This window comes from Corvus brachyrhynchos, unplaced genomic scaffold, assembly GCF_000691975.1.
Source record: "Corvus brachyrhynchos isolate BGI_N302 unplaced genomic scaffold, ASM69197v1 scaffold262, whole genome shotgun sequence".
NCBI lineage: Eukaryota > Metazoa > Chordata > Aves > Passeriformes > Corvidae > Corvus > Corvus brachyrhynchos.
The window spans coordinates 1,946,218-1,969,983 of NW_008236626.1; the positions used below are offsets into that span (position 1 = coordinate 1,946,218).

At 38.6% G+C, this 23,766-nt stretch overlaps 1 protein-coding gene across 1 annotated transcript in view; it reads left to right on the forward strand.

Moving 5' to 3' along the window:
- Positions 1 to 23,766, forward strand: part of TENM2 (teneurin transmembrane protein 2) — a 618,654-nt gene that overhangs the window by 518,037 nt on the left and 76,851 nt on the right. Inside the window, 1 exon segment of the mRNA XM_017726535.1 lies at positions 18,542 to 18,736. Coding sequence (XP_017582024.1) covers positions 18,542 to 18,736 — 195 coding nt within the window.

The window sequence follows — 23,766 nt, forward strand, 5'->3', positions numbered from 1 at the left end:
AAGGTAGTAGACAGAAATGGCAGAAAATATTTATTTTCTGGAAAAGTGGATGAATTATCAATGCTTTCTGATAATCATTAGCTGGTCTGCAAGAAAAGACTGATTGTCTTCATTGATAGAATGTAGTATGTATTCTGGCTTGCCTGAGCCTTACTAGTACAAAGCATCTTTCTTGCATATAAAATTACTCTTTGACCAAAGGAACTTTGCCTTTTGTAGAAAAATAGGTAGGACCTGATGAAATCTTAAAATAAACATTTTCTGAAATGTCAATTGTAAATTTTAACAACTACAACTGGGAAATACATTGCTATCAAGGATTAAGCAGAAATCTAAATGAGACATCTAAGGATTGGCAGTATGTGTTTATCAAGTTTTTCTGAGAGTTTCAGATAGCAGTCTTAGGGAAAAGATTCATAAAGGAGGACCTCTTTAGTTTGTACAGCCAGTAGCAGATATATTATCTAAATGCAATGGCTTGGTTGTATTCCCCTCTGCTCATGAGCACACTCAGAATATTTCACAATTTGCTTCCTTCTTAGTTTGTGTGAGATTTAGGCACACTATCAATATCATGCTTACAATTATTTTCCACAGGGTTGTTAGTGTTCCAAGGGGGAAAGCCTGGTGTTTGAAAACTTTTTGAAATAATTTGAAGGGCCTTAGAAATTTGCTCATTTCTTCTTAGACTCCTGGTGCAGAATTGAGGCGAGTTCATTGTGCCCCACCTCTCTCACTGCAGTAGCATATCCGTGTGTCTATGAAATACTCCTTGAGTAGCTGTTACAGTTGTACTGGAGTGAGTAATTTCTGGTTTTTGCCTCCACATTTGGCTCTTGAAGCTGCCCCAGTTTAAAAAAAAAAAAAAATAGAGACCCCAAGGGCCTTGAAAAGCTAAGGCTGATATTTCAGTGCTCACCCTGCTCATTTTACAGAACACTTCAAATACGGTGTGCATGTTGTTTGATTACCTGAGAAATTAAGACAGCTGGTAAATACAGAGAGGAGATATCTGTATTTGACAAAGTAAATGGTGTGATAATGTGAGCTATAAATACAGACTGACAGCTCTGTGCATTTCTGTGGTGTTAACCTGTGGAAGTATGCATGCAGTGACTGTGTGCTTCACTGCCACCCTTCACACATACATGGCCATTATATCAACTCATTTGCATTTTGAGTTGTGGAGCAATCCTGCATTGTCTACTGAACCTCTGTGTAACACTGTATGCTGTGTTAGTTCAAGAAAATACTTTGTTCAGGCTGTGACAGATAAATAGCTTTTTTATAGGGTGCTTGTCAAACTGTATCTGTCAGGCTTCTCCTGCCCCTCAGTGCATTCCCTCTGCTTCCTGCTTTGTCCTTTCTGTGTTGTCTCTTTCCCCTCAAAAGCAGAAATGGTTTAATGGAAGCTTCCTTCAACTCTTCTACTGTTTTCTTGTCAGACATCATGGTATTTCTAAAGAACAAAGAAGCTTGAAAAACTACACAAAATGAGAACATGGGTGTGTTGACAGAACTCACATTTCTGTGCAGGCACAGCTGCACAGCGTTACCCTGAGAGCTGGATGTTAGGGCTCTTTGCCTCACCTGTTTCACTGTCATGCCTGTTCTCACAGCCACAGATTTTTCTGCTTACTTGAATGCTCTTCATATGTGAGAGCAGTTTCAGAAGACAGAAATCAAAATTGGGATTCTGTGTATGGTAAACCACAGAAAAACAAGATATAGAATGACATCTTTTCCAGCATATTATGTGTATGGACACATGCTTAATGTACATCTACCATAATGTTAAATTTATGTTTAAACTGTCACAAGTATGGAAGGATAATGTTTTTTTCAATTTGATTCTTTTCTTAATTATTATTTCCCTAGCAATGCATCTTTCAATATCTCATTTCTCCGCCATAGAATAATTTGAGGCAAGACTCAAATAGAGAAATGTGGAGAAAATGTGAACAAGCTGCTCAGATGGCTTTTAGAACTTGGTCCATGCAGTAGCAGCAGTCTGAGAGCTTCCCTTTGTGTGAACCCCAAGTCTGATAGGAAACACAATCCTTTATACCACAAATACCCTGTTGAGGCCATCAGAGGCAGAGTCATCAGGGCAGTCTCTACAAGCCATTTGTAGGCAGTGCACAGGGACCCCTCCATCCATGTGGTTCTAAAAGATAAAAATGAAGGAAAGCTGTGAGAGACAGCACAGATTTGACTTCAGATCCATTAGCTATGAAAATTATTGGAAAAAGATGAACTTTTGGCTCAACCCACAGGCTGTAACACACTTCCGTACCCAGACTGAAATGGAACAAACTTCACCCTCTCAAACACTCCTGCCAAACACTGTGTGGGGTTTTTCTCACCATTCTGTGGAAATAGCTTATTATCAGGTGTTCAGTATCTGCAGATTTACTCCATTCTTGCTTAGGCAAGATTCCCTTTGGAATTTAACCTTATTAAGGTTTAAGAATTTCATCTAACATACAAAAAAGGTAATGATACATTTTGATCTCATGTGGATAAGATATGGCATACAAAGAAAAAGAAAATCTGATAATCAAAAGATAATTCCATGTGGGGATGTGTCCTGATAAAGCAAGTGTGTACAGTTAAAGCCAGTGGAAGATTTGCTGTGGATTGAACTGCACTGTGAGTAACCTCTTGTCCACAATTATGCGTAGGAGTTATTGGTGAAAAGTGATGCTCTGGCCAAGGATCAATTAAAGAATCAGACACGCAGCTGTGATTATCTTATTTTCTGGTGTGTTGTCACCTTTTTTCTATTCATCTCTATTTTTCTGTAACCTCTATGATAAAACCACTGAAGTATATCAAGAGGTCCTTCTTGCTTAGAGCTCTTGCTGTTTATGTCTGATCATAGTCTGGATTTTCCAGGTCTGTGGTGAATCTGTGAGCAGACATCCTTCGTCATGTCCTGCCTTTCACCACTTGAGAATAGAGTTCAGTGTTACAATGAGTTGAGTTCCTAGAAGTGACTCAGAGTTGGCTATAATTTCATTTCATCTCATAAGATATTTGAAGGGCATGCAACTCTTCCACTCCTTTAACAAAACCACTTCCAAAGACACTGTCAAAACTGTTTTGCAACTGTGAGCAGAGCCTCCTTTAATTTTGCATTTTAAAATACTTGGATTTGCATCATAAGCATCTTTAGCTAATCTGAAAAGGTGAACAATGCACCATCACATGGGATTTCTACATTGATATGATGAGCATAGCCTGCTAAGAGATGGTGTCCAATTTGTGAAAGAAGGACAAAAATGGAGTCAAGTAGCTTATGTCAACTGCCATGAAGTTGCCATTTAGCAGATACTTTCAGTTAATTATGCAATGTAATAAGAAACATGTTTAATATTTTAATCTAAATGAAATTAAGGCTTTTGGATTTTTTTAAACCAGAAATTTGTGCGATGTTTGATCAGTTGACTTTTTAATCTGATTTTAAGAACTCTAATTATTCAGATTTATGTTATTCGCAATTTCTTTTCCTGTTCTCCTTGTGTGGGTTTTTCATTATTTTATTTTCATTCTGTTTGTTTTTGGCTTACTGGCAAAGGACGGCGCCACTTTAATAAGTATAAAAAGAAGGGTAGGTTTTTTAAAATTTCTTTTTATTTCTTTTGCAACATCTATTTAGTTTGAAATAGTTACTAAGCTGTAAAGTGTAGTCTCTCTCTCTTTAAATTTATTCTAATGGATTTGCTGTTTGCACCACATTAAGAGTTCCTACCACTGCCATATTCTTTGTTATGTGTGGGCTATTAATCTCTGTATAAAATATGTAAAAAGCTGTCAATTATTAGGTAAGTAAGGTATAATTGCTAGAAGTAGCAACTCTTGCTTTTTTTCAGTTGTTATTCTAATTTCAGTTGCTTGAGACTCGTCTTGCTCTGAGTCTTTTCAAAGGCTTCTTGCTTGGACAACAGTGCATAAAGTAATGTTTTTTCATCCACTGAATACAGTGCTTGAAACTGCTGTCTTTGTGCCATGTCCAGAATGCTCCCAGTGGCAGAAAATGTTCTGGGAGTGATTGCAATGAGGAAAATACAAAATTTGGGGTGCATCCTGCAGAATAATTCAGTACTTGGTTCATTGCTGTAGAGCACATGGCCCACAGGAATGAATGAAGTCCAGCGCACGCTGGTTATGTATAGGAGAATGTATTTCCTCTCTATGTGAGTCAGGGAAACAGTGTTCATCTTCATAACTTGACTCAAAATTTTAGGGGCTGGAAATAGCTGAAGCAGACAGAAGCTCCCTGGACTCTGAAGGGAAAGGTGAGGGGGTAGTGAATAGCCTTTTTCCTTTGCCTGTCCTGCATGTGGCCATGGCCTCACAGAAGAGATGGGACCTGAGGAGCACCTTGGGCCTTCCATGGCACAGTCAAACTGGGGAATACATCTTGAGCTATTCAAGTGACTCCCTGCAAGTGTCTGCACTAACAGGTTGTAGATCAGACAAGTGAAGGAGGGTGGATCAAACATAATGATGCCATCACCAGATGGGTTTGCAGAGCAAAGAGCTGGAGAGGAACAGTAGTGTAGGAAAAATGCCAGGTTTGTGGCATTATTAAGATATTGTCCTGAGCAGTAATGTAAGTTAAAGCTGGTCTATTGCTGTTAATCCTTTGCATGCAAAGCAAATAAATAAAAGCAGCACCTGACTCCAGGGATGTACCACCTCAATAAAACTTCAAAGGGAACGAATGGGAGCTGATTAACAGATATGAAGATATGGGGGAAAATGGTGATGATGCACTGTTATAAACACACCAGCAGTGTGACTGTTGTCAGCTTGGGGGAACACTGTGGTAAAGGCAGTTTTAAAGAGGGGTAATGGGGCAGAAAACCACTTGTGGATAATGGTGGGCAAATGGGGCCTTCAAAGGGGAGACTGAGCATGGGAAACAGTTCAAAAAAAAAGCAGTTCTAAAATTTGACTTTCAAAAGCATCCTAAGTCCTAGAAAGGTTGAAGTCAGAATTGAAGCAGTGAGCAGTTCAGGGTGAAGGGGGTCTGTAAATGAAGTTAGAACATGAAGCTCATGTTCCATGAGATAAAAGATCTGAAACAAGACTGGGAAAGAAGAGTCACACAGCTGAAGGTTAGATTAATAAATCAACAATATGATTACTGAAGTACTGTTGCACATAAACATGACTGAAGAAGACTGAATTTATCAATGCAGAAAAAAAAGTGTTTAGTTAATATAGATTTTATTTACTGGAAGCCAGGGCAGAATTCTGACCAAGAGATGGAATGCAGAAAAACATCTGTAGAACTTTGTCAAAGCCTGAATGTGAGGCAGGAAAACAAGTAAAAAAAAAAAAAAATCCAGATTATGAACCTTAATGAAAGGTAGAATGATGGTATTTTCCACTTTGATAGAGCAAGAATGCAGGGCAGGACTGAGAAGAAGTGAGATAGAGAAAAAATGATAAATCAAAGAATAACTATTGGTAAGCATTTTAGATGTTCATAATCATAGCATGTCTCATCTTACACTGTACTTTTGAAGGAAGAAAAAAAGTGTGCTTTTCTTTGGAAATGCTGCATTCCTGACTTGTCACCCACACATATCTCACATCCTTTCTTGCAGTTGACAGAATTCAGCATGTTCAGCTTCTCCATTTGAATCTCTTTCTGGGTGGGTTTGGTTTTGGGTTTTATGTGTTTATGTGTGTATGTGTGCCAACTTATGTGTGTGCTGCAGCAGCAGCACAGCCCTGGCTTGTCACTCAAATCTTCTCTCACAGGGGGTGGAAGCATCATTTTGATATTGAACAGGGCTGTCTTTGGCAGTGTTCCCCTCCAGCAGTTCCCACCTCTCTGACGCAGTACCTTAAAATGCCTTTGTTATAAATTTTCTTCTTGTTTTCCCAGTCTCATATTTTATTAGCAGGCTATTTTCATTTCTTGCAAACTGGTCGTGTCCTCAGTTGCCTTCCAGTGATTTTATGTACAGGGCAGTGATCACCTGCCTGCCCTCGTTTTTCTTAGTTTTGTAGAACTGCATTGCACTCTAAAAAGGGGGTTGTGCCATTAACTCTGCCTAAAATTAATTGCAGAATAAATAAATAGACATGTAACCCATTTTGACAATGACTGACAGCCACTGCTGTCTATCAGCTGCTAGCTTGCCTGCATGAAATGAGATAGCAGCTTTGATCCAGTGTCAGGTAGACAAGGAGAGCCAACACAAAATCCATCACTGCAACTCTTTCTAATTGGCAATTTAAACAGGAGCCAAGGGCTGAAGGGGTCACAGGCTGAATTCTTTCAGACTGTTAGTGGTCATGGCTCCAGAAGGGGCTTGGAGCACACAGACAATAGGGGCTATCACATCTAGTCTGCAGCTTCCCTTATCAATCCTCATGGATTCTCTTGGAGATTAGAAATAAGAACAGGGGACTGGAGGGTCTGGACTCCAGAATTCTACAACAGATGCCTTGTTAAATGTCTGTTACAACACAAGTCATTTAACATCCAGACATTTCATTGCTGCTTAGGAATATGTACCTGTCCCTCTAGTACGGTGTAGATTGAACAGGAGGATTAGCAGCACTCGGATTGCTCCCTTTTCTGCACCAGGCTGGAACTGGTGCTCATACCCTTTGCATTCTTTGTAAGAGAATATTTCCAAAGTTGAAATAGAACTCAGGAGCTACATGTAGCACTGGGAATACTTGAGAAAACAGACTTTAAGAATATAGGTTTCAACATGCAAAATATTAACTTCTCATTGTTCTTAAAGTTTTTACGGTTTCTGCTGATTCCAGCATTGAATTTATGGTTATAAAGAATTTATCTACAAAAGATCTTGTCCCGAATCATTTTAAGTGGGGATTCTCCTGTTGTTTAGAAGCACATCCTTCCTTCTTTTTGTTATAGTTGGGCCTCTACAGGGCAACAAAAATGCTTTACATTTTTAAAAGATGTGTATTAAATGTTATTAAATATACCTGATAGTTGCATCTAGTGTAGCAATTTATTAGCATGTTTTCTGTATTAAACCACCAGTAAACATGCAGGCAAATTTGTGCATGTGAAATACGTTGTCCTTTCATATGTTTCTGAATTCATGCTACAGCCTATGAACTTGAAATTATGTATGATTCCTTTTCCCAAAGAGCTTGTAGGAAAGTGGTGCAGCTAAGAAGGCAGATTTATTCTGTAGGAGAAAATTTTAGACAAAACTAAAAGGATTAAGAAAAAAGAAATGGGGAACGCTGAGAAATTCAGTAATGAAGGAAGAAGAAAATAATGGACAGGAGTCACTAATGCCACTGATGGACAACATGATAGGTAAAAAGTGGCCGTGTGATGAGTTACAAGTCTGTGATTTCAGCAAACACTCAGCTATCTTGATGTGATCATTCACTACCCGAGCCTGGAGAAACTCAGAGACCAAAGAGAGCCACAGGCAGTACTGTAGCTGAGTTGGAACCAAGTTTTATTGGCCTAGTAGGATAAGAAAATTTGTTTTGCTTATGCCCAAGATGGAAAGCACATGGAAACAGTAAAATCTTATTTATGTATTTTTCTTCAACAGCATTATATAATATTTTCATACTTAATAAAAACTGGGTACATTCATTTGATCTCTCACAGCTGCCTTCAAAGACTGCTGTATTATCAGATGCTTCTCTATCTTTCTTCCCTTCTTATACATGTGCAGCATAAACACACCTATTTGCACAAATATTTTCTGTTTCAATGGGGTTCCAATAAGTAGAATATTTCAAAAGGTTCTGAGTGGAGAAAGGAAGTGGAAATGCATATTAATACATGCAGGACACAAACCATAGTGCAGCTTTGTTCTGGCAAGCCAATTTTTTTTTTCCTTTATAATACTTCCATTGGTGGCCAAGAATTTCTCTGCTCCAACTCTGCTCTGCTGAGCTGAATTGTGCTTGCTGTGCTGTATGCTTTGTAATTTGTTTTTGTGTTTAGTTAGTTAGCTTATTTAATTGTGTTGCAATCTATATTTTGGTTTTACTTTGCTTTGTCTCCGTGGAATTGTACTGGTGTTTGTTTATTTCATTAAGTTCTGAGAGTTCATATTTGCAGTTGTGTTGGGATCATCTTGGAGTCCTTGTGATGCTGGTAAATGTCACTGAAGCAACTATGATTAAGTAGTATTGTAAATCACATTATAGAAATACAGCAGTTGTAAGACATCCTTAGACATTTGCCATCCCTGATTAACAGAAACAGCCCTGAATCACAGCTTCAGATTTCAGCATGCATGACTTTTTTCACACCTACACTATATCTGGATTTGAACCTGTAATTTAGATATTTTTCTATATTTAGTCCCTATTTCAGTGAGATTAAATTCAGTTAACTGTCATCCCCTTTCACTTTCTCAAACAAACAGAAAAAATCTCTAATTCAAATGTAGAAAACTGTTTAAATATCTGCAGCTAATGTGGAAGTGCGCAGTTAAACATGTTATGATTTAACTTTTCTGGTAAATTTAGCAAGGCAAATAATACTAACTAAAATGAGACCAAACCAGCCTGCATTTTAAATACCCTGAGCTCTGCAGCCTGTGGGTGCAGTCCTGCATCTACTGCACTGCTGTTTAGCCAGAGCTAAGCCATTACCAGAGAAGCAATAGTTTTTACAGCATTCACTGGGAATGGTGTAAAACTTACCAAAATATTTGAAGAAACATTTCACTTTTTTGTTCCTTCTTCTAGAAGCATAAGTGACTTCGTGCTGTTAGTGCTTCTCTGTTATGGATCACAACACATATGTTTGGAAGGAAATTTCTGGTATTTGATGTTTGTCCTTACTGCTGCTTTTTGTGAGCTTGAAGCATCATCTCTTTGATTCCTCACTGACTCTTTCCACTGGGATAGCAACTGAAACCTCTGAAATAGTTTAGTTTTCCCTTCCTCCGCAGTTTTCCTAGTGATGAAGTTATCAAAACATACGAATGAAGATCTACATGCTTGTCTATGACAGTAGCTGATTTCAACATCTGTTGGTTTCCATCTGTTGGCAGGAAGTAAAACTTGTTTCTCTGCATGGTCTTGTATCGACTTCACTGCTTGTATCTAAAGCAGGAATTTCACAGCTCTGATTCTGTGTTACTAACAGAAAAAGAGTTGGTCTGGTTGGTTTGGGTTTTTTCCTTTCTTTTCAAAGGCATAAAATAAGTGGCAAACGGATCAGTCTCATTCTTCAGTGGTAAATCAGAACCAGAGCAAGGGAACTTCCATTCCCTTGAATGCACTGATGCATGTGAAGAGTTTGAACTGTGCTGCTCTTAAACGATGTAGCAGAGAGGGAGGACCTGAGCTGGATTGGCTGCAAATCATGTTCATGTATTTTGTGGAGAACTGCAGTCTTCCTTTAGCACAGGCAGTGACAGTGGCACAGCTTCTGCAATGGTGGAGAAAGAAACAACCAGGCTGACCAACAGTTGAATCCAGAATGTACTGACAGGACAAAGTCCTCAAGACATTTGACTCCTGGCACAGCTAGCTGATTTATCAAGTGTCAGTGCACTCATATATCCTCTTTTGTCTCTGTCTCCAATTTGTAGTTTGTTTTATGCCACTTGAAATTCTTTTTTTTATGTGCAGCTGTGACTTCTCCAGTGAGACAGTACAGTGGTGTCTTTCTCTCCCCCTGAAGCACTCCAATATCTTAGTATCTAAGATCTTTGTTGGTGGTTACTGAGATTGTCTAAGCTCATCTTCACAAAAGCAGTAATGGGGCTTCAGTCCTTTCAATCCACCATTAAAATAGTTCCGAAGTGTTTGATATTGGCTTAGTTTTGGTTTCCCTGTTCTTATGGACTGCATTGTTATTGTTGTTGAAAGTATTATAGGGGTTAAATAATCAAGCAAAATTTATTTGTGCCAAGTGAGCAACCTCAAAGAGATCATTTTTAAAAATTGCTTTGTTTCTGGAAATTGGTGCTAGTATGGGAAGAGCTGTTTGTATTCCATACATAGATTTTTTGTAGCAGTTGTTAAGCAGAGCAATTATCTAATGGAAATAGATACTTTGTACAATGGTTGAGGAGGGAACAGCAAGTGTTTTCTCTGACAGATAGGCTCACACTGAAGGTGTGAGAAAAAATATGACCTTTGTGATAAATTTGGCCAAAGCAAAAGTTTGCTGAGTGTTCAGAAGAATGTAAATATTAATTGTGCAGCTAATGCTGTCCAGTCACTTCTATAAAAATCATGCCATTTTTTTTGTAGAACAGCTTAAGTACTTATCGATTGAGAACTTCTGTAACTTCCAAAATGGAGGCAACCCCATATCTCTACAGGTATTTTAAATGACTTGAATTAATCATAGGCTTAAAAGTCTCTAGTGATCTTCGTTAAGTTTCCTGGGTTTAATTAAAACATCTGTGCAGTTTTAATTTATCGATTCATCCAACTCATATGTCATGTTTTTAACACACCCCAGCATGCTCTGCATCATTTTTAACCCGATTTCCACTTAACTAAAGCAATTAAATTCACCCCGGATTAATTAAAGCATCCATACTTTAGTGCTTAAGTCAGCGTGTGCTGCTTTCCCCAAATGGTTTCTGAATGTCAGAGATTTGACACACCTGATAGGTTTTTTGTCCTTCTGGAAATTCTTCTGTGGCTTTCTTCCTCACTTGCTAATGTGCAGTTTGGCAGAACTTGGGAGCTTGGTGATGCTGGGGTTGGGCAACTGAGGTAGGGAGAGCAGAGCTTGACTGCTGTGAGGGACATTCCCTCTTAATGCTGACCTGATGTTTGCCAGGGCAGAGTAGCACTACTCTTAAACCATTGAAATTAATTCTCTGTTCTGTAGTCAAAGCAAACAGTTTCATGAAGTAACTACTAAACCACCCCATGTCAGTGACAGTTTTTCACAGTTGTTCATTCTCCTGCTTCTGGGTGAATTTCTAGAAGATGACTTCTGCTTGGAAGAGCATGAGCTCTTAGAGCAACCTAAAAGATGTTGTAGATCTTTCTAATTGTCACTTAGAACTTGTTCTTAAGAACTTCCATCAGCCTGATGGAAGTTAGTGAAATTAGTGATCTCTGAAGAGCTGTCAGACCAGTCAAACACCATTCTTCCTGACCATGCAAATAGCATGTTTGTGAGGCACAAAGAGCAGGTGAGAGAAAACAGTCTTGGATTCATTCGATCTCCCATTCCAGAATGATTTTCTTGGGCCTAATTTTCGTAGGAGTGGAGCAGCTTCTCAGAAGGAAAGTAGTATCAAAATAGTGTAACTAGTAAAAGAGAAACAACATAAACCATGAAGTGGCCTTAGAAGTTATTTCAGATTTTCATATCCACAAATGAACTTCAGTAAAAGCTAATAGGTTTGCAGACAAGTAGTGAAATGTGCAGCCAACTGATTAAAATAGGTTTAAACAGAAAATATGAAAGAAAGTGTTGTCAAACAAAACCCATTGTGTTTTCAGACTACAACTAAGTAGATTCATATGTCTTCTAATTTTTAGAAATGTCTTGTGGGCAAATACTTGGTGTAAAAAGGGATATGCTAATTAAGGGCAAATATTTGGTGTAATAAGGGATGCGTAATAAAATAAGAGATGTTTCAGTACTTTTTTGTTTATAATAGTAATGTAAAGTCTAAAGCTAACATTTTGAATCAAGTTGACAGCAATTAATTTCTTTAATAACTGGGCTGATTTTCTAAAATGCAAATGCTTTCGATTCCTTTGGGTATAGTGATTTTGTGGATTTTAAGCCATTTAGATTAAGATTGTTCACATATAAATATTGCTCACATATTTCATTTTAGGAGAACAGGAACTTGATTGTAGCTTTTGCAGTGAATCTAAAATTATTTGGGGCTTTGGTAGACAGTTGTAGGATTTAACTCTAGCATCAGTAAAACACATCTTCTTCACCTGCTTACTTATTAATCTAATTTGTCCATTGAAGAGAAATTAACATGTGCAATCTAAATGCTGCATATGCATCACCAACATAAAGACCAAAAAGAGAAAAATGCCAGTACAGCGCGACTTTAGTCTCATCTATCAGGTTAGGAACCAGGCAGTTGTACACAACATTTGTCTTGGATCTTTCATCTATTTCTACTCCAGTCTGGAGCTGACCTCGAGAGCATTTATGGGCTTCAGATTTGACTGTCAAAAACTGGGATCCATCTTCTTTATATATTGGCAAAATTGTGCATAATCTCTCAGCAGTAGCAGCTTAATCTCTGCTAAAAGGAAGTCCAAGTGTGAGGTATTATGGAGTCTGAATTGATTATCCCCTAGAAGAACTGCACCCAGAAGGGTCACTGATAGGGCTCAATGCTAAGAAGTTTGACCTACATCTGTCTTCAGTTCCTGGTGATCAGTGAAAAGAAGAACAACTTTAGTTTCATTATGCAATTGTGCATTTCAGTTCTTTATATAACTACGAATTTGTGCAACTCCGTGTCCAAAGAGCATAGCAAGACTGCCCAGTCAGTTCAGTGAATTTTTGTCACTGAAATTCACTTCCTCCTCCTAAACAGGAGCACCTACAGATAAAAATAAATATTTTTCTTAGGTGTGGCAAAATTCTGTACTGTTCAACAAGGGCTGAACATATCTTACATAGGAGTATAAATAGTGTCTCTTCAGAATGTTTTGTTGGTTTTTTTCCCTGAATATGTGTGTTTGTTTAGAGGGAAGTAAAGCTGTAATGGTTGAGACCAAAATTCCATTTCACCCAGGATTTCAGCTATGATGGTGGCGTACAGCAGATAGTTGGGGGAGAGTAAAAATTTTACTTGTCTTTGTTGCTTCTCCATTAAATTCTACTGGTTCCAGAGATAATGTGTGCTGGGACTTCCTACAATAGATGAAGCCTCTTTGTGTTCAGTAGCCTTTGTAGACTTTCATTCCGTGAATTTGTATAATTCTATGATCAATCACAGAATGTTCTTCCATGAGTTTTAACTTGTTGATTAATTTTGTTAAAATTGTTTGATGGAACAGTCAGCAGTATTCAGGCTCTGTAGCTGATTTTCAAGTGCTCTCTTAGTTCAGTCTCAAGCTCACACTTGAACACTCAGTCCTGATTTTCCATCCTGTTTACATTGTGAACAGACAGCCAAGCTCATCTTTTTTGCACACCAGCTTGTGGTAAGAAGAATGTGGTTTATACCCAAGACTGGGGCTTGCGAGCATTACGGATACAACCATTCTGGCCCTTACCCAAATACCACCCCTTGGTGCAGTTTTGTCATGGGCATCTCACCACAAAATTCTGTGGTACACATTAAAAAATTAGATGGCACCAGAAATTATATTCTTCCTCTGCCATGTTTGAAAATTTACATTTGAATGTAAAGCTGAGCTGCTTGCAAAATAAGAGTAATATAAGGGCATTGCTTGTGACCTGGTGCAGGACAGGGAAGCATTGTAGGTACAAATTCAAAAACCTTTCCAGTCTGCATATATTTGTGCCCAGAGACTCAAATAACTTCGAAGAGAAGTATACCAATTTGTCTGTTTCATGAGGAGGAACCAAAAAAAAATCTGCAGTAGCGAACTGACAGCCTAGATCCTAGTGGTACAGGACTCTCTCTGCACCAGGGTAATGTTTGCTCTACAGCAAGAGAAACCAAGCCAGAACTCTGCCTTCTCATCCTGTTTGGAGCTTCAAGTAGCAGGCGAAGGCCTCTCAACCCAGCAGCTGTGTAACTAATGCAAGTTCTTCAACAGCCTCCAAGAGTTTGTCTCCTCAGATATCCTTTGCTGGTTTCTTGCCATGCTCTAGAAGAACTGCTCTGGTGAGTATGTGTGTGTGAACACTGGAAGGGGGGTGCAAGGAGTGTGTACACAGACAGCAGCTGGGATACCCATGGGTTGTACTGGACAAAGTGGTGGCTTTTGATGCCAGACCTTTTGGGCATTATCCCTTGCCATCTCCTCTCCTCATCAATGTGTTGTTACCAAATCACCTTTATTCATGCATCAGGGAATATGAACATTAGTCCAAAATAACCTCTAGAAAGAGAAATTTTAGAGGGATGTTTGGCTTGTTTTCCCTGCTCAATTAATGTTCTCAAATGTGTGCAGTCCACAGGACTCAGAGGTCTGTAGTGTCTGTTCACCAGCTGAGCCCCATGTTAAAAACTTAGTCTGATTTTGTTCAAGTAACAGTGAAGGGCATAATCCCATACCCAAAGAAACGTTTGGGGTTAATAGCTGTTGTGCTTATCCAGTCTTCACTCATGTTATATACCCTTGGGCCTAAGTTGCTTGAGTGTTGCTGTAACTGCTCCTGAAGACCTCTGTCCCCTTTTTTCCAGTGCTGGTGTGAGATACGCAATCAATCTCTCCACAGAAATGGGATGGAACTTGGTTGTTCCATTACATAAACTGCCTGCCTTTATTGCTTCAATAGACTTTGAGCAATCAGTTCTGTCCTGGACCAGGGGCCATCCACTTCACATGAGGAAACACAAGCAGTCCTAGATAGTAAGAACTCCAGAAGATACTTGAGGAGTTTGTACATCAGCTGAAGATGCCAGGATGTAAAATGAGGGTGAACTGGTTTGGGTCTCATTCTGCAGCTATATGATCTAGCAGATAGGCATGGCAGAACTCTTTCTAAGGCTACCTGCTCCTGTCCTCTATAGAAAAGCATCTTGATTCTCTCTCTTCCTCAGGCAGAACAGACTATAATAGCATAAACAGTCATGAAGAACTATTCCTTGCAGCAGTGACAAGCCAGCTTCTTATAATAACCTGCATCTTCCTGCATTCTTGCTTACATGTTTCTCCTGCAATCGTAGTGAGATGGCATTCTTGGAAATGCTAAAATCTGACCCAGAATCTCTGACATTTTTCTTATTCTCAAAGTGATATTCCTATTATATAGCTTGTAGAACAACTCCAGCAGAGGGTTGTAGATTAAACTGTGGCTTTAAATTGCAAGTGTCTTAATCTTAACTATATCCCCTTCATCCCTAAGGTTAAGTGACAGATTCTCTTGTTTGTCCAAAGTCAGTTCTGGTGTCACTGGCATCATGACTGCCCTGGCAAACCCCTGAAGGCAGATTGCTGTTCAACTTATAGACATGCTTCACAAGGACTGAATAGATTTGTGAACCATAGGAAGACCTCTGACCTGATAGAAACATGAAGAGAGGAATGAAAAGCTGTGACATGGCTTTCAGCTTTTCTTCAATTCCTGAAGCACCATAGCAGAGTCAGGGAGCACTAAAAAACTGCTGTGGGAGCTCTTTAGCCCAAAACCCACCACCATCCAGTAACCTTTCTTCTGCCATGCCAGGCTCTGGTATCCCAGAAGCTGAACCCTGAAATCCAGGTCAAAAGTAGGAGCTAAGAATGGCTTACTCATAGAAAAGTTCCAAATAGCAGATACACATCACCTTTAGCTGGACTGCAGTTACCCATTGCTTAATGAGACTTAGGGGCAAAGCAAGCAAAGAAGTGATCTTACAGCAGGTGTCTGGCACAGAATTATGGGTCCAGACCACTCTACCTGGGTCTAGAGAGGTCACAGTTAAGTGTCTTGGAGGTTTTTGTTGGTTTGGTTTTCTCTTTTTATTTATTTTAGTAAGGGGTTTATTTCTGCTCAGTCCCTCTTTCAAGGGAGAGTGCTGTTTAAATAGAGTTATTATCTCTATTTATAGAGTTTTCACTCCAGAGGAGAGGTTTGCAGAACAGAAATCCTTTCAGGAGTTGAGTGACACGTTGATCTGCAAAGCAACAAAACAAAAAGAGCTGTTCCTCACTCATATCCAGCTTGCAAGTCAGCTTCAAGTTTTTGTCGTTATAACTACTTGAACAAATGTGGTTTGTCCAAAGAAACTGTCTAATGCCCACGGATTCATCTAGCCTTCCTGGGACCTGTTATTCCATGCAGCTTTGTCACAACATGGTGACGAGTGGGGTGGGCAGAATCAAGTGTGTCCCAGTGCAGCTGGGGAATCCACACTGAGAAACCATCAGTAATGACAACTTTGAGTCTCTGCCGGGGCATGGAAGTGTGTAGAGAATTTGCATCGAGCAATATTCCTTTATTCCTTCCTTCTGTGGTGGACTTGACCAAAGAGACTGCAGGCTTCACCACCACACACCAGAGGTGAGGGTTGCCTTGTCCTAGAGAGAGAGATTTTTGTGTTAAAGTGAGTTCCAAATAAAGGGCCAGGGTCTGGTCAATGTTTCAGGGTGTGCAAGATGACACCAAGAAACTTGCCACTCGTGATCACTCCAGGTCTTCAGGGCAGGCTGCCTTCTGATCACCTGCCCAACATCCTCAACACTGTGGCAAATAAAGAGAGCAGGACAGAAATTATTAGCTTTCTTATGCTGATGTGAGAAAATGTATCAGTGTCAGCCCAAAATAAGCTTTTAAACTGCAGTGAAATGGAGAGTTGTGGACAAAGGAATTGTGCCCCCAGGTCTTCATAGCTAAAAAGTGGAAGTGGTGCCAGGTTGATCCCTTTCTTTCTGGCTCACCTGGTGACTTGCAGGAGCAGTAGCTGGACACCCGGGCAGGGAAAGGCTGTGCTGGGAACTGAGCCAGGCTCCACAGTAGAATGTGCAGGCAGAAAGAACAGTCACAGAGCATTCACACTGCTGTTAGTTCAGCGTGTGGTACTTCAGGGAAAGCTGTTTGGTGGTGAGGTGCAAAAAGATGTCAGATAGGCTGTCCTAGAGTGCAGTGTGGGGACAGTTTGTCTGTGTGCTATTTCAATACAGCTGGCTCAGTGAGCTTAGTTCTGAAACCAGCTGCTGAAAGCAAAACCAGTAGAAATTTAGCATAACCTTTTTCACTGAACTCAGTAAAGCACTTGTGAAGATATAGCACATCTGAAATGAAAATGTTGCTGATGGAAATTATATTTTACTCAAATTTCGGTTCATTTTTGCAGTGCATAAGAAAGCAACTGGACAAAACTTACAGTAAGAGAGAATACCAGGAATGCAGTAGAATGAAGTCCTCTTGTTACCAAAGGATGGATAATATGGATCTAAGACACAGGAGCAGTAGCAAACCCCAAACTTCAGCATGTTGACTTTGATACTGTTCTACTGTAGAAGAAAAATAGGCCAAAAAACATTATACATATTATATGACACGTGGCCCATGAATCTGTAGTCTTAATTGAAGTAATTCTCAGCACTCTAAATTTTAGCTAACATTTCAGGTTGGAAATTTTATTTTTTATTTTTTCGGATCAATTTTTTCCCATCTCAAATAAGAAAATTCATAAGAAAATCTATCCTGAAGTGTGTTTTTGCAGGAGATCAATGGGACAGCTAAGATTAATAAGCATTGCAGGACTGGACAGTGGAGAAGCTGGTTAACTGGACCATTGCACATTTCTTTGTAGGAAATCAATTACTTGGGTTCTTCTTGATCATTCGGGTTAAAGGGATAATAGAAGACATTAGGACCTTTTAATGATTAGTAGTAGCTTTTGAGTATATTTTTGGCACTGTAAAACTGGGTGTTCATTTCTAATTACTTTGAAGAGGGAAAAGACAGGGAAATACTTTTCTGTCTTTATCAAACTGCATCAGAGAGAAGAGCACAAAAGGATTCCAAGGTTTTCTCTAAGACTCACTTCATTACTCCCATTTTCTGTTATTTCTATGTTATTTTCTCCATTTCTCTGGCTGGTGACCACACATCCAGTCTTTGACAGGCATGAAAGTTCACAGATTGCCATGTTCCCAAGGGAGACGTGAGCACACAGGAGTGAATATGACTTAGTGAAACATTTATATGCACCTGGGTTTTAATAAACTACTTGTTTCTTTCCATTGCTCTGCATATGTACAACATCTGATTCCTGGCACCCAAGACCTACTGACTACTTTTATTATTCATATGCTTCACTTAATTTGCATAAATGAATATTTGCTCAGAATGTGTCTTACCCCCTTGAATAATACAATGGTGAGGGGTAAGGGTTAATGATGCTTTCTTGCCAATACACACAGGGTAAAAGCTGTCACTGGGATTCAGGGAAACAGGGCTCAGCAGGGACAGTGGTGGCAAGGTGCATTTGTAGTATCTGAAAGCTTGTGTCATTCTTGTGTTCAAGATTCTTACACTGAAAACCAAAGGGTCTAAAAAAGTTTGGGGACATTACATTAAAGAAGTGTTATGGTAGAAGAAAGATGCCATATAATAAGCTGTTGTGGGAACTGAACGTTTTGTGTTCCATCTGTGAAAATCGGATGTTACCTAGAGAAACAAAGCAGAGTAATGTCAGACTCAGATCCGTTCGCATCAGTTATACCAAGCATTATCAGTATTCCATAAAGCATAGGAGCTGTATTCTCAGAATGCCCAACACATATGTGCTTTATTAAATAGCAATCAAATTATTTCTTTGGGAAATGAAGAACTCAACCACTACGAATTATCTCAGATTTTTTTTCCCAGTACATGAATGTATTTGAGTATAAGTGTTTGATAGTGGATTTTTGGTGCCCTTTTACACAACTACATGCATGACCCTGTGTGCTGTTTTTCTTTCGTTCCATTTTCCAGCTGCCTGCCCGGTTCTGTGCAGTGGCAATGGTCAGTACTCCAAGGGCACCTGCTTGTGCTACAGTGGCTGGAAAGGTCCAGAATGTGACGTACCCATCAGCCAGTGCATTGACCCCTCATGTGGAGGTCATGGTTCCTGCATCGAAGGGAACTGTGTCTGTTCTGTGGGCTATAAAGGAGAAAACTGTGAGGAAGGTAGGATATTTCTTTTCTGTGTTGTGAGTTTGTTTTCTGGGTTTGGGGGTTATTTAATGGGTAGGAAAAAAAGGAAAGAACAGAATAAAAATCTAAGCATAAAACTGCTGTAGCAGATTATTTTAAAAGAGGGTAAAAATATAGTCCATCACAATTTTACTGAGCTATCAGAGTTCAGACAGAACTTCTGGCCTTCTGTATACATTGCTTTGCAGTATTAAGAGTGTCTGCCACAAGTAAACCTGAATAATTCCTTTGTTGAAGAGCGAAGAAAAATCTTACGGATTATGTTTATCGAACAATTTAGATGTGAAATGCAGAGGAAAAAGGAGCAGTAGTAGACAAAATTGTATAGCTTCAACTTCACACAAAGCACATATCAATCACTATTAAGACAGAAGCTGATGAAAAATATTTGAATGACTTAGATATCCATGTTGGTTACAGACTTAATGTGGGGCAAATTACTCCTGTTGGCTGCAATCATATGGGATTAAGGAAAGGTAGATGGCACACATGAACAATAACTGTCCTTTAAATGCAGAAAAGCTTTTCAGGTTGAAAAGTGTCCAGTTCCTTGAGTATGTAGAATGAGGAAATTTTTTAAAATAATCCATGCAAAATGTGATCATAGATTAAGCTCAATACTGGTTGTATTCACAGAGTTTTCTGTTAGAATGCATAACATAAATTGGAGTGCTTTTCTTTTTAAAATATATTACTATGCTCCAGAGTTTATTAATCCTCCAAATGGAGAAGCAGCTTGAGTACTGAAGTGATAGGGCTGGGATGTCATGCTGCTAGGATTTAGAAATCTCTCTGGATTATTCTGAATGGGTTGCAGAGCTTTATTGATACTACGTGTATCAATTTTTATCTTACCCTATAGTAAACAGTTGTCTCTCCCGCCAGAAAACAAAGGGAAGATAAACAAACCACTAAGGGTTTTATTCTCAGGACTACAGTCATCACCTTTAGGACAAGATCTTGCATTAGTCTGAGTGAGCTTGTGGTAAAAGGGAAAAAGAAACAAACCAAGGATCTTCACTGGTTCAGCTCATTCCTGTAGTCTCCTTCCACTAAATCCTCTCAACACTGGTTATTAGAGCTTTTCTCCAGAATTCAGTTGAAGAGTTTTTGTATTGCTTTTAATGGATTACATTTTAAACTATATCCAGAAAATGATGTAATGTCCTTTTTTTTCTCCTTAGAATTGATAGTTCTCAGTTCACCCTCAGTGTATGATACTAGGAGATATTCAGAAATTATCTGAAATGCCTTGCTTTAACTATCATACTCATCAAAATCATAGATGGAAAAGACTGTCTTTAACATGGTCTACAGCATCCAATCTCTTCCCCAGGAATGCAGAACCTCTCTTTCTGGTACTAACTGCAATTGTTTGCTTGGTCTCATTGAGTTTTATACATTTCATCATGTATTCTGTTGTTGTATAAATGTTGTGTTATTAGAGAGATTATGGTAGATGGCCTAAAATGGTCTTTGTTTCATTTAATTCTGGAAACTTTACATTGCAAGCCATTCCTCCCTCATTCTGATTGTAATTTCCAGCTACTTGCATGGAATTCTCTCTCTGCTTTCAGTTCTCTAGAATGGCTGTGGTCTATCTGGGCCAGACACCTTGGATGCCCAAACTCTGTAAGAGAAATAGGCTCCCATAGTGCTCAACCCGTGTTATCCTCAGGTGACTGGAACGGTGAAGCAAAGACATCAGCAGCTCCAGAGAAGTTTGTAGAACAAGGCAGTGCAGACCTTTTTGCAAAGGTGTTGTGCTAACTCCAGCCAAAACTGGGAACACAACAAAACTGTCAGTCAACAAAGCTTTTTGGGAGGTGAATTGCTATGTGAGATGAATGATATACATTATTTAATCAACACTGTGCTTGGAAGGATACGTTTTTTCTTTAGAAGATAAATGGGTTACAAAGGCAGGAGGTATTGATTACAAACTTGGAAGGGGCCAATAACACGGCAAGAACGGTTAAAGTAACCTTTTGCATATGTGATTGGGCAATAAATAAGTCAATAAATAATTCTGCAAATAAATAAAAATCAACCACCATGTTTCTACTCTAAAATTCCATTTCTTTTGTACATACTTCTTACATTAATTTGTGTGCTATGGGAGAAAGGGTGTACTGTGAAGTGGTGTTTCTCTAATTAATCATCTAGTCATAGTTAAAGTTTTTGCGAGAACTGAAATTTTACACTTTTAATGGTAGAATGATAGAAATAATGTTTCTGTATTTATATATAATATGTGAAATCTCCTCTATTGATTTGAACTGCCAAAAAAGAATGGCAAAGGTTGATTCATTTGCCATTTGCCGACTAGGATATTGAATTAGAATAAGTGGGTCAGCAATTTTTTTTTTCCCCAATAGCTTTTTATTTCTGATATTCATCATGGTCATATTGTTCAAACAATTTACCTGAAATGAAAGTGACACCAAAATCAATATTTTTGATGCACAATTTTTGCAGCATAAACACTGTTTTTCTATTAACAAATTTGCACAGAAGATGAAGTGGGGCATTTGTCAGGCTTCATTCAGTCTGCTTTGGGGGGAACGCAAGTGAAATTGCCAAATTAGGTTAAGTTAAGGGTGGTTTTCTTGTCACTTTCCTGGTCGAGTCATTTTTCAATGACATTTAACTTCGTAAGTGTAATTCATGGCTCTTTGGGGACTTCATGGTACATATTGTTCTGAAAACTCCTTGACCTCCTTTTTTGTCCTTAAGGATATAAATTGCTTTCAGTACTCTTTTTGTCAAATCTACAGAGGGCCCAATACTAAATGAGCTCTAATGATCTGAGCTGCCAGGGGGCTGTGAGTTCCAAGCCTAACATACTTGCTAAGGCGCATTCTCCTTTGTTTAAACACCAAAGATGGTCCATTTACAAATCCTGATTAAATACCATTGTAAACCTTGCTACACCTCAGGGCCAGAACCTTTGCAACACAAGTCAGAGCAGTTCTATTGCAGGTAATCACATTATGCTAATTTCAACAGCCGAGGATCTGGCCCCAGATGATAACTCTGAGCATGTATTAAAATAGACCAAGATTGGAGCTCAGAATAAAAACTCTCCTCAGTTTAAACTTTGAAAGCTACTACTTACCCAGATGATAGAACAAAACAGCTGTAAAGCACATTGGTCTAGAACAAAGGACAAAGGTGTTTAGTGTGTTATCCTGTAAAACAAGGGAGGCTGGGGGCTTAGGGGCATTGATAGGCTCATTCTGTAGAAATAAATCAAAGCTGCATGAGCACTGTAATTCAGGATAGGTGGAAGACAGTTAATTTACGTAGCAGAAGGTGGTGTTTTTCATATGCTCCACATTCCTTTCATTAGTGCTTTTGTTTGAGAAGGAAGATGATACATTCCTGACAAGGAGAGTACATTATGACTTATCATTATCTCCTAGAGTTAGCTGTCCTATAACAATGTTATACACGTGTTACCCTTCTACATTTTCTGTTAAAATATATATTCTAAAAAAAACCAGAATAGACCAAATGTAGGGGGGAAGCAACCTTCATCCTAAAAGTAAATGAACCTAAGTTTTTGTGTACTTTGGTTCTTTATTCAATCAGACTGTTTTATCACTGCTCTGTGTCCATTGGGACACAGAAATTGTATGAAAGATACATTTTAAACTTCAGACAGGTTATAATTTGGCTAAGTACAAAGAAGGGGTAACAATATGGGACAAGCACTCTGTATAATTTAAAACAGTTGATGAATTTATCAGCTTTGAGGTGAACCACAAGCCAATCTTGGTTTACCTATAAATATGAAATTGCTTTATAATATTTTCATGTCTGACTAACTCAGCTTTAAATCTCAAAGAAAAAAAGGAAAAACAAACCCAAAACTATAGCCAATGTCGTCATTAAAATGAAAATCTTGTAAGAAATTTTACAGTAATTTATTCCTATACTACCGTAGTTTGATAACTTATGCTATTGCATCTCTAAATGTCCCTGTCTCAATCCTCTGCCTGTATCTAATCTATATACTTGCTTTAAATGTTCTGCAACTAAATAACATAGTTTGACAAGGCTCTATTTTTATAGAAAAGTTGAAATTTGAAAGATCAAGTATTGTTCACATCAGGTAGAGTGAAAATGTCTCTGCCTTAATTTAGAAGGATCAATTTGGAAAAGATGAGAGATAAATCACTTTCATTATAAACTCAGATCTTCCTGAAGCAGCAAGAGGGAATGCCAATCATTCTTGGTCCTGCTGTTGTGAGCTAATATATACCAGTCATGAGATGAATTCAAGTTATTTCAGACATGAATTTGACCTTGGCCTTCAATTCCACAGCAAAAGGCACTTGGTAAAGCCTCCATGTGGATACTGGCAGTAAAGCATAGTATTCTTATACAGATTCATGATATAAGATGAAAATTTGGAAACTCATAATGTTACTGATAAAGTTTATTTGAAAGACAGCTTGTAACATTCCTTTATAGGACTGAAATAGCAACTGAAATTTCATTGCATCGTTTTCCATCGTAACTATTTTCACTTTGTTGTTTCTGGGTTGAGATCCATATCTGTATCTGGTTTTACTTCTTTAAGAGAAATAATCTGCTGGTTTAGAATATGGGTTGAAGTAACCAGGGCTCTCAGTTTCACATCTCAGCTACTAAGGGACCATGGAGCAAACATTTCAGAAGTGCCTGAACGATCAGGAGTCTAAACAAAGCTGAAAGCCACTGACATTTTGACTTCAAGGTACTTGAAGTGGCTGTCCTAATGTTGTTCTCACAATGCTCTGGTATTTCAATAGTAATAATAGCAGTTTTTATAGAGGTACTCCAAATAAAAAAATCCTTTAAAACTGCAAATTATTAACTTATTTTATAATTTAAATACAGTTCATGAGTCATTGGAGCTTCAGTGTATTTCAGGAGATATGTCTCCAGGTTTATGTGTGAAACTCTGACTATATATATTTAAATGCCATTTTTAAGTCTTCATGCTTCTCCACCAC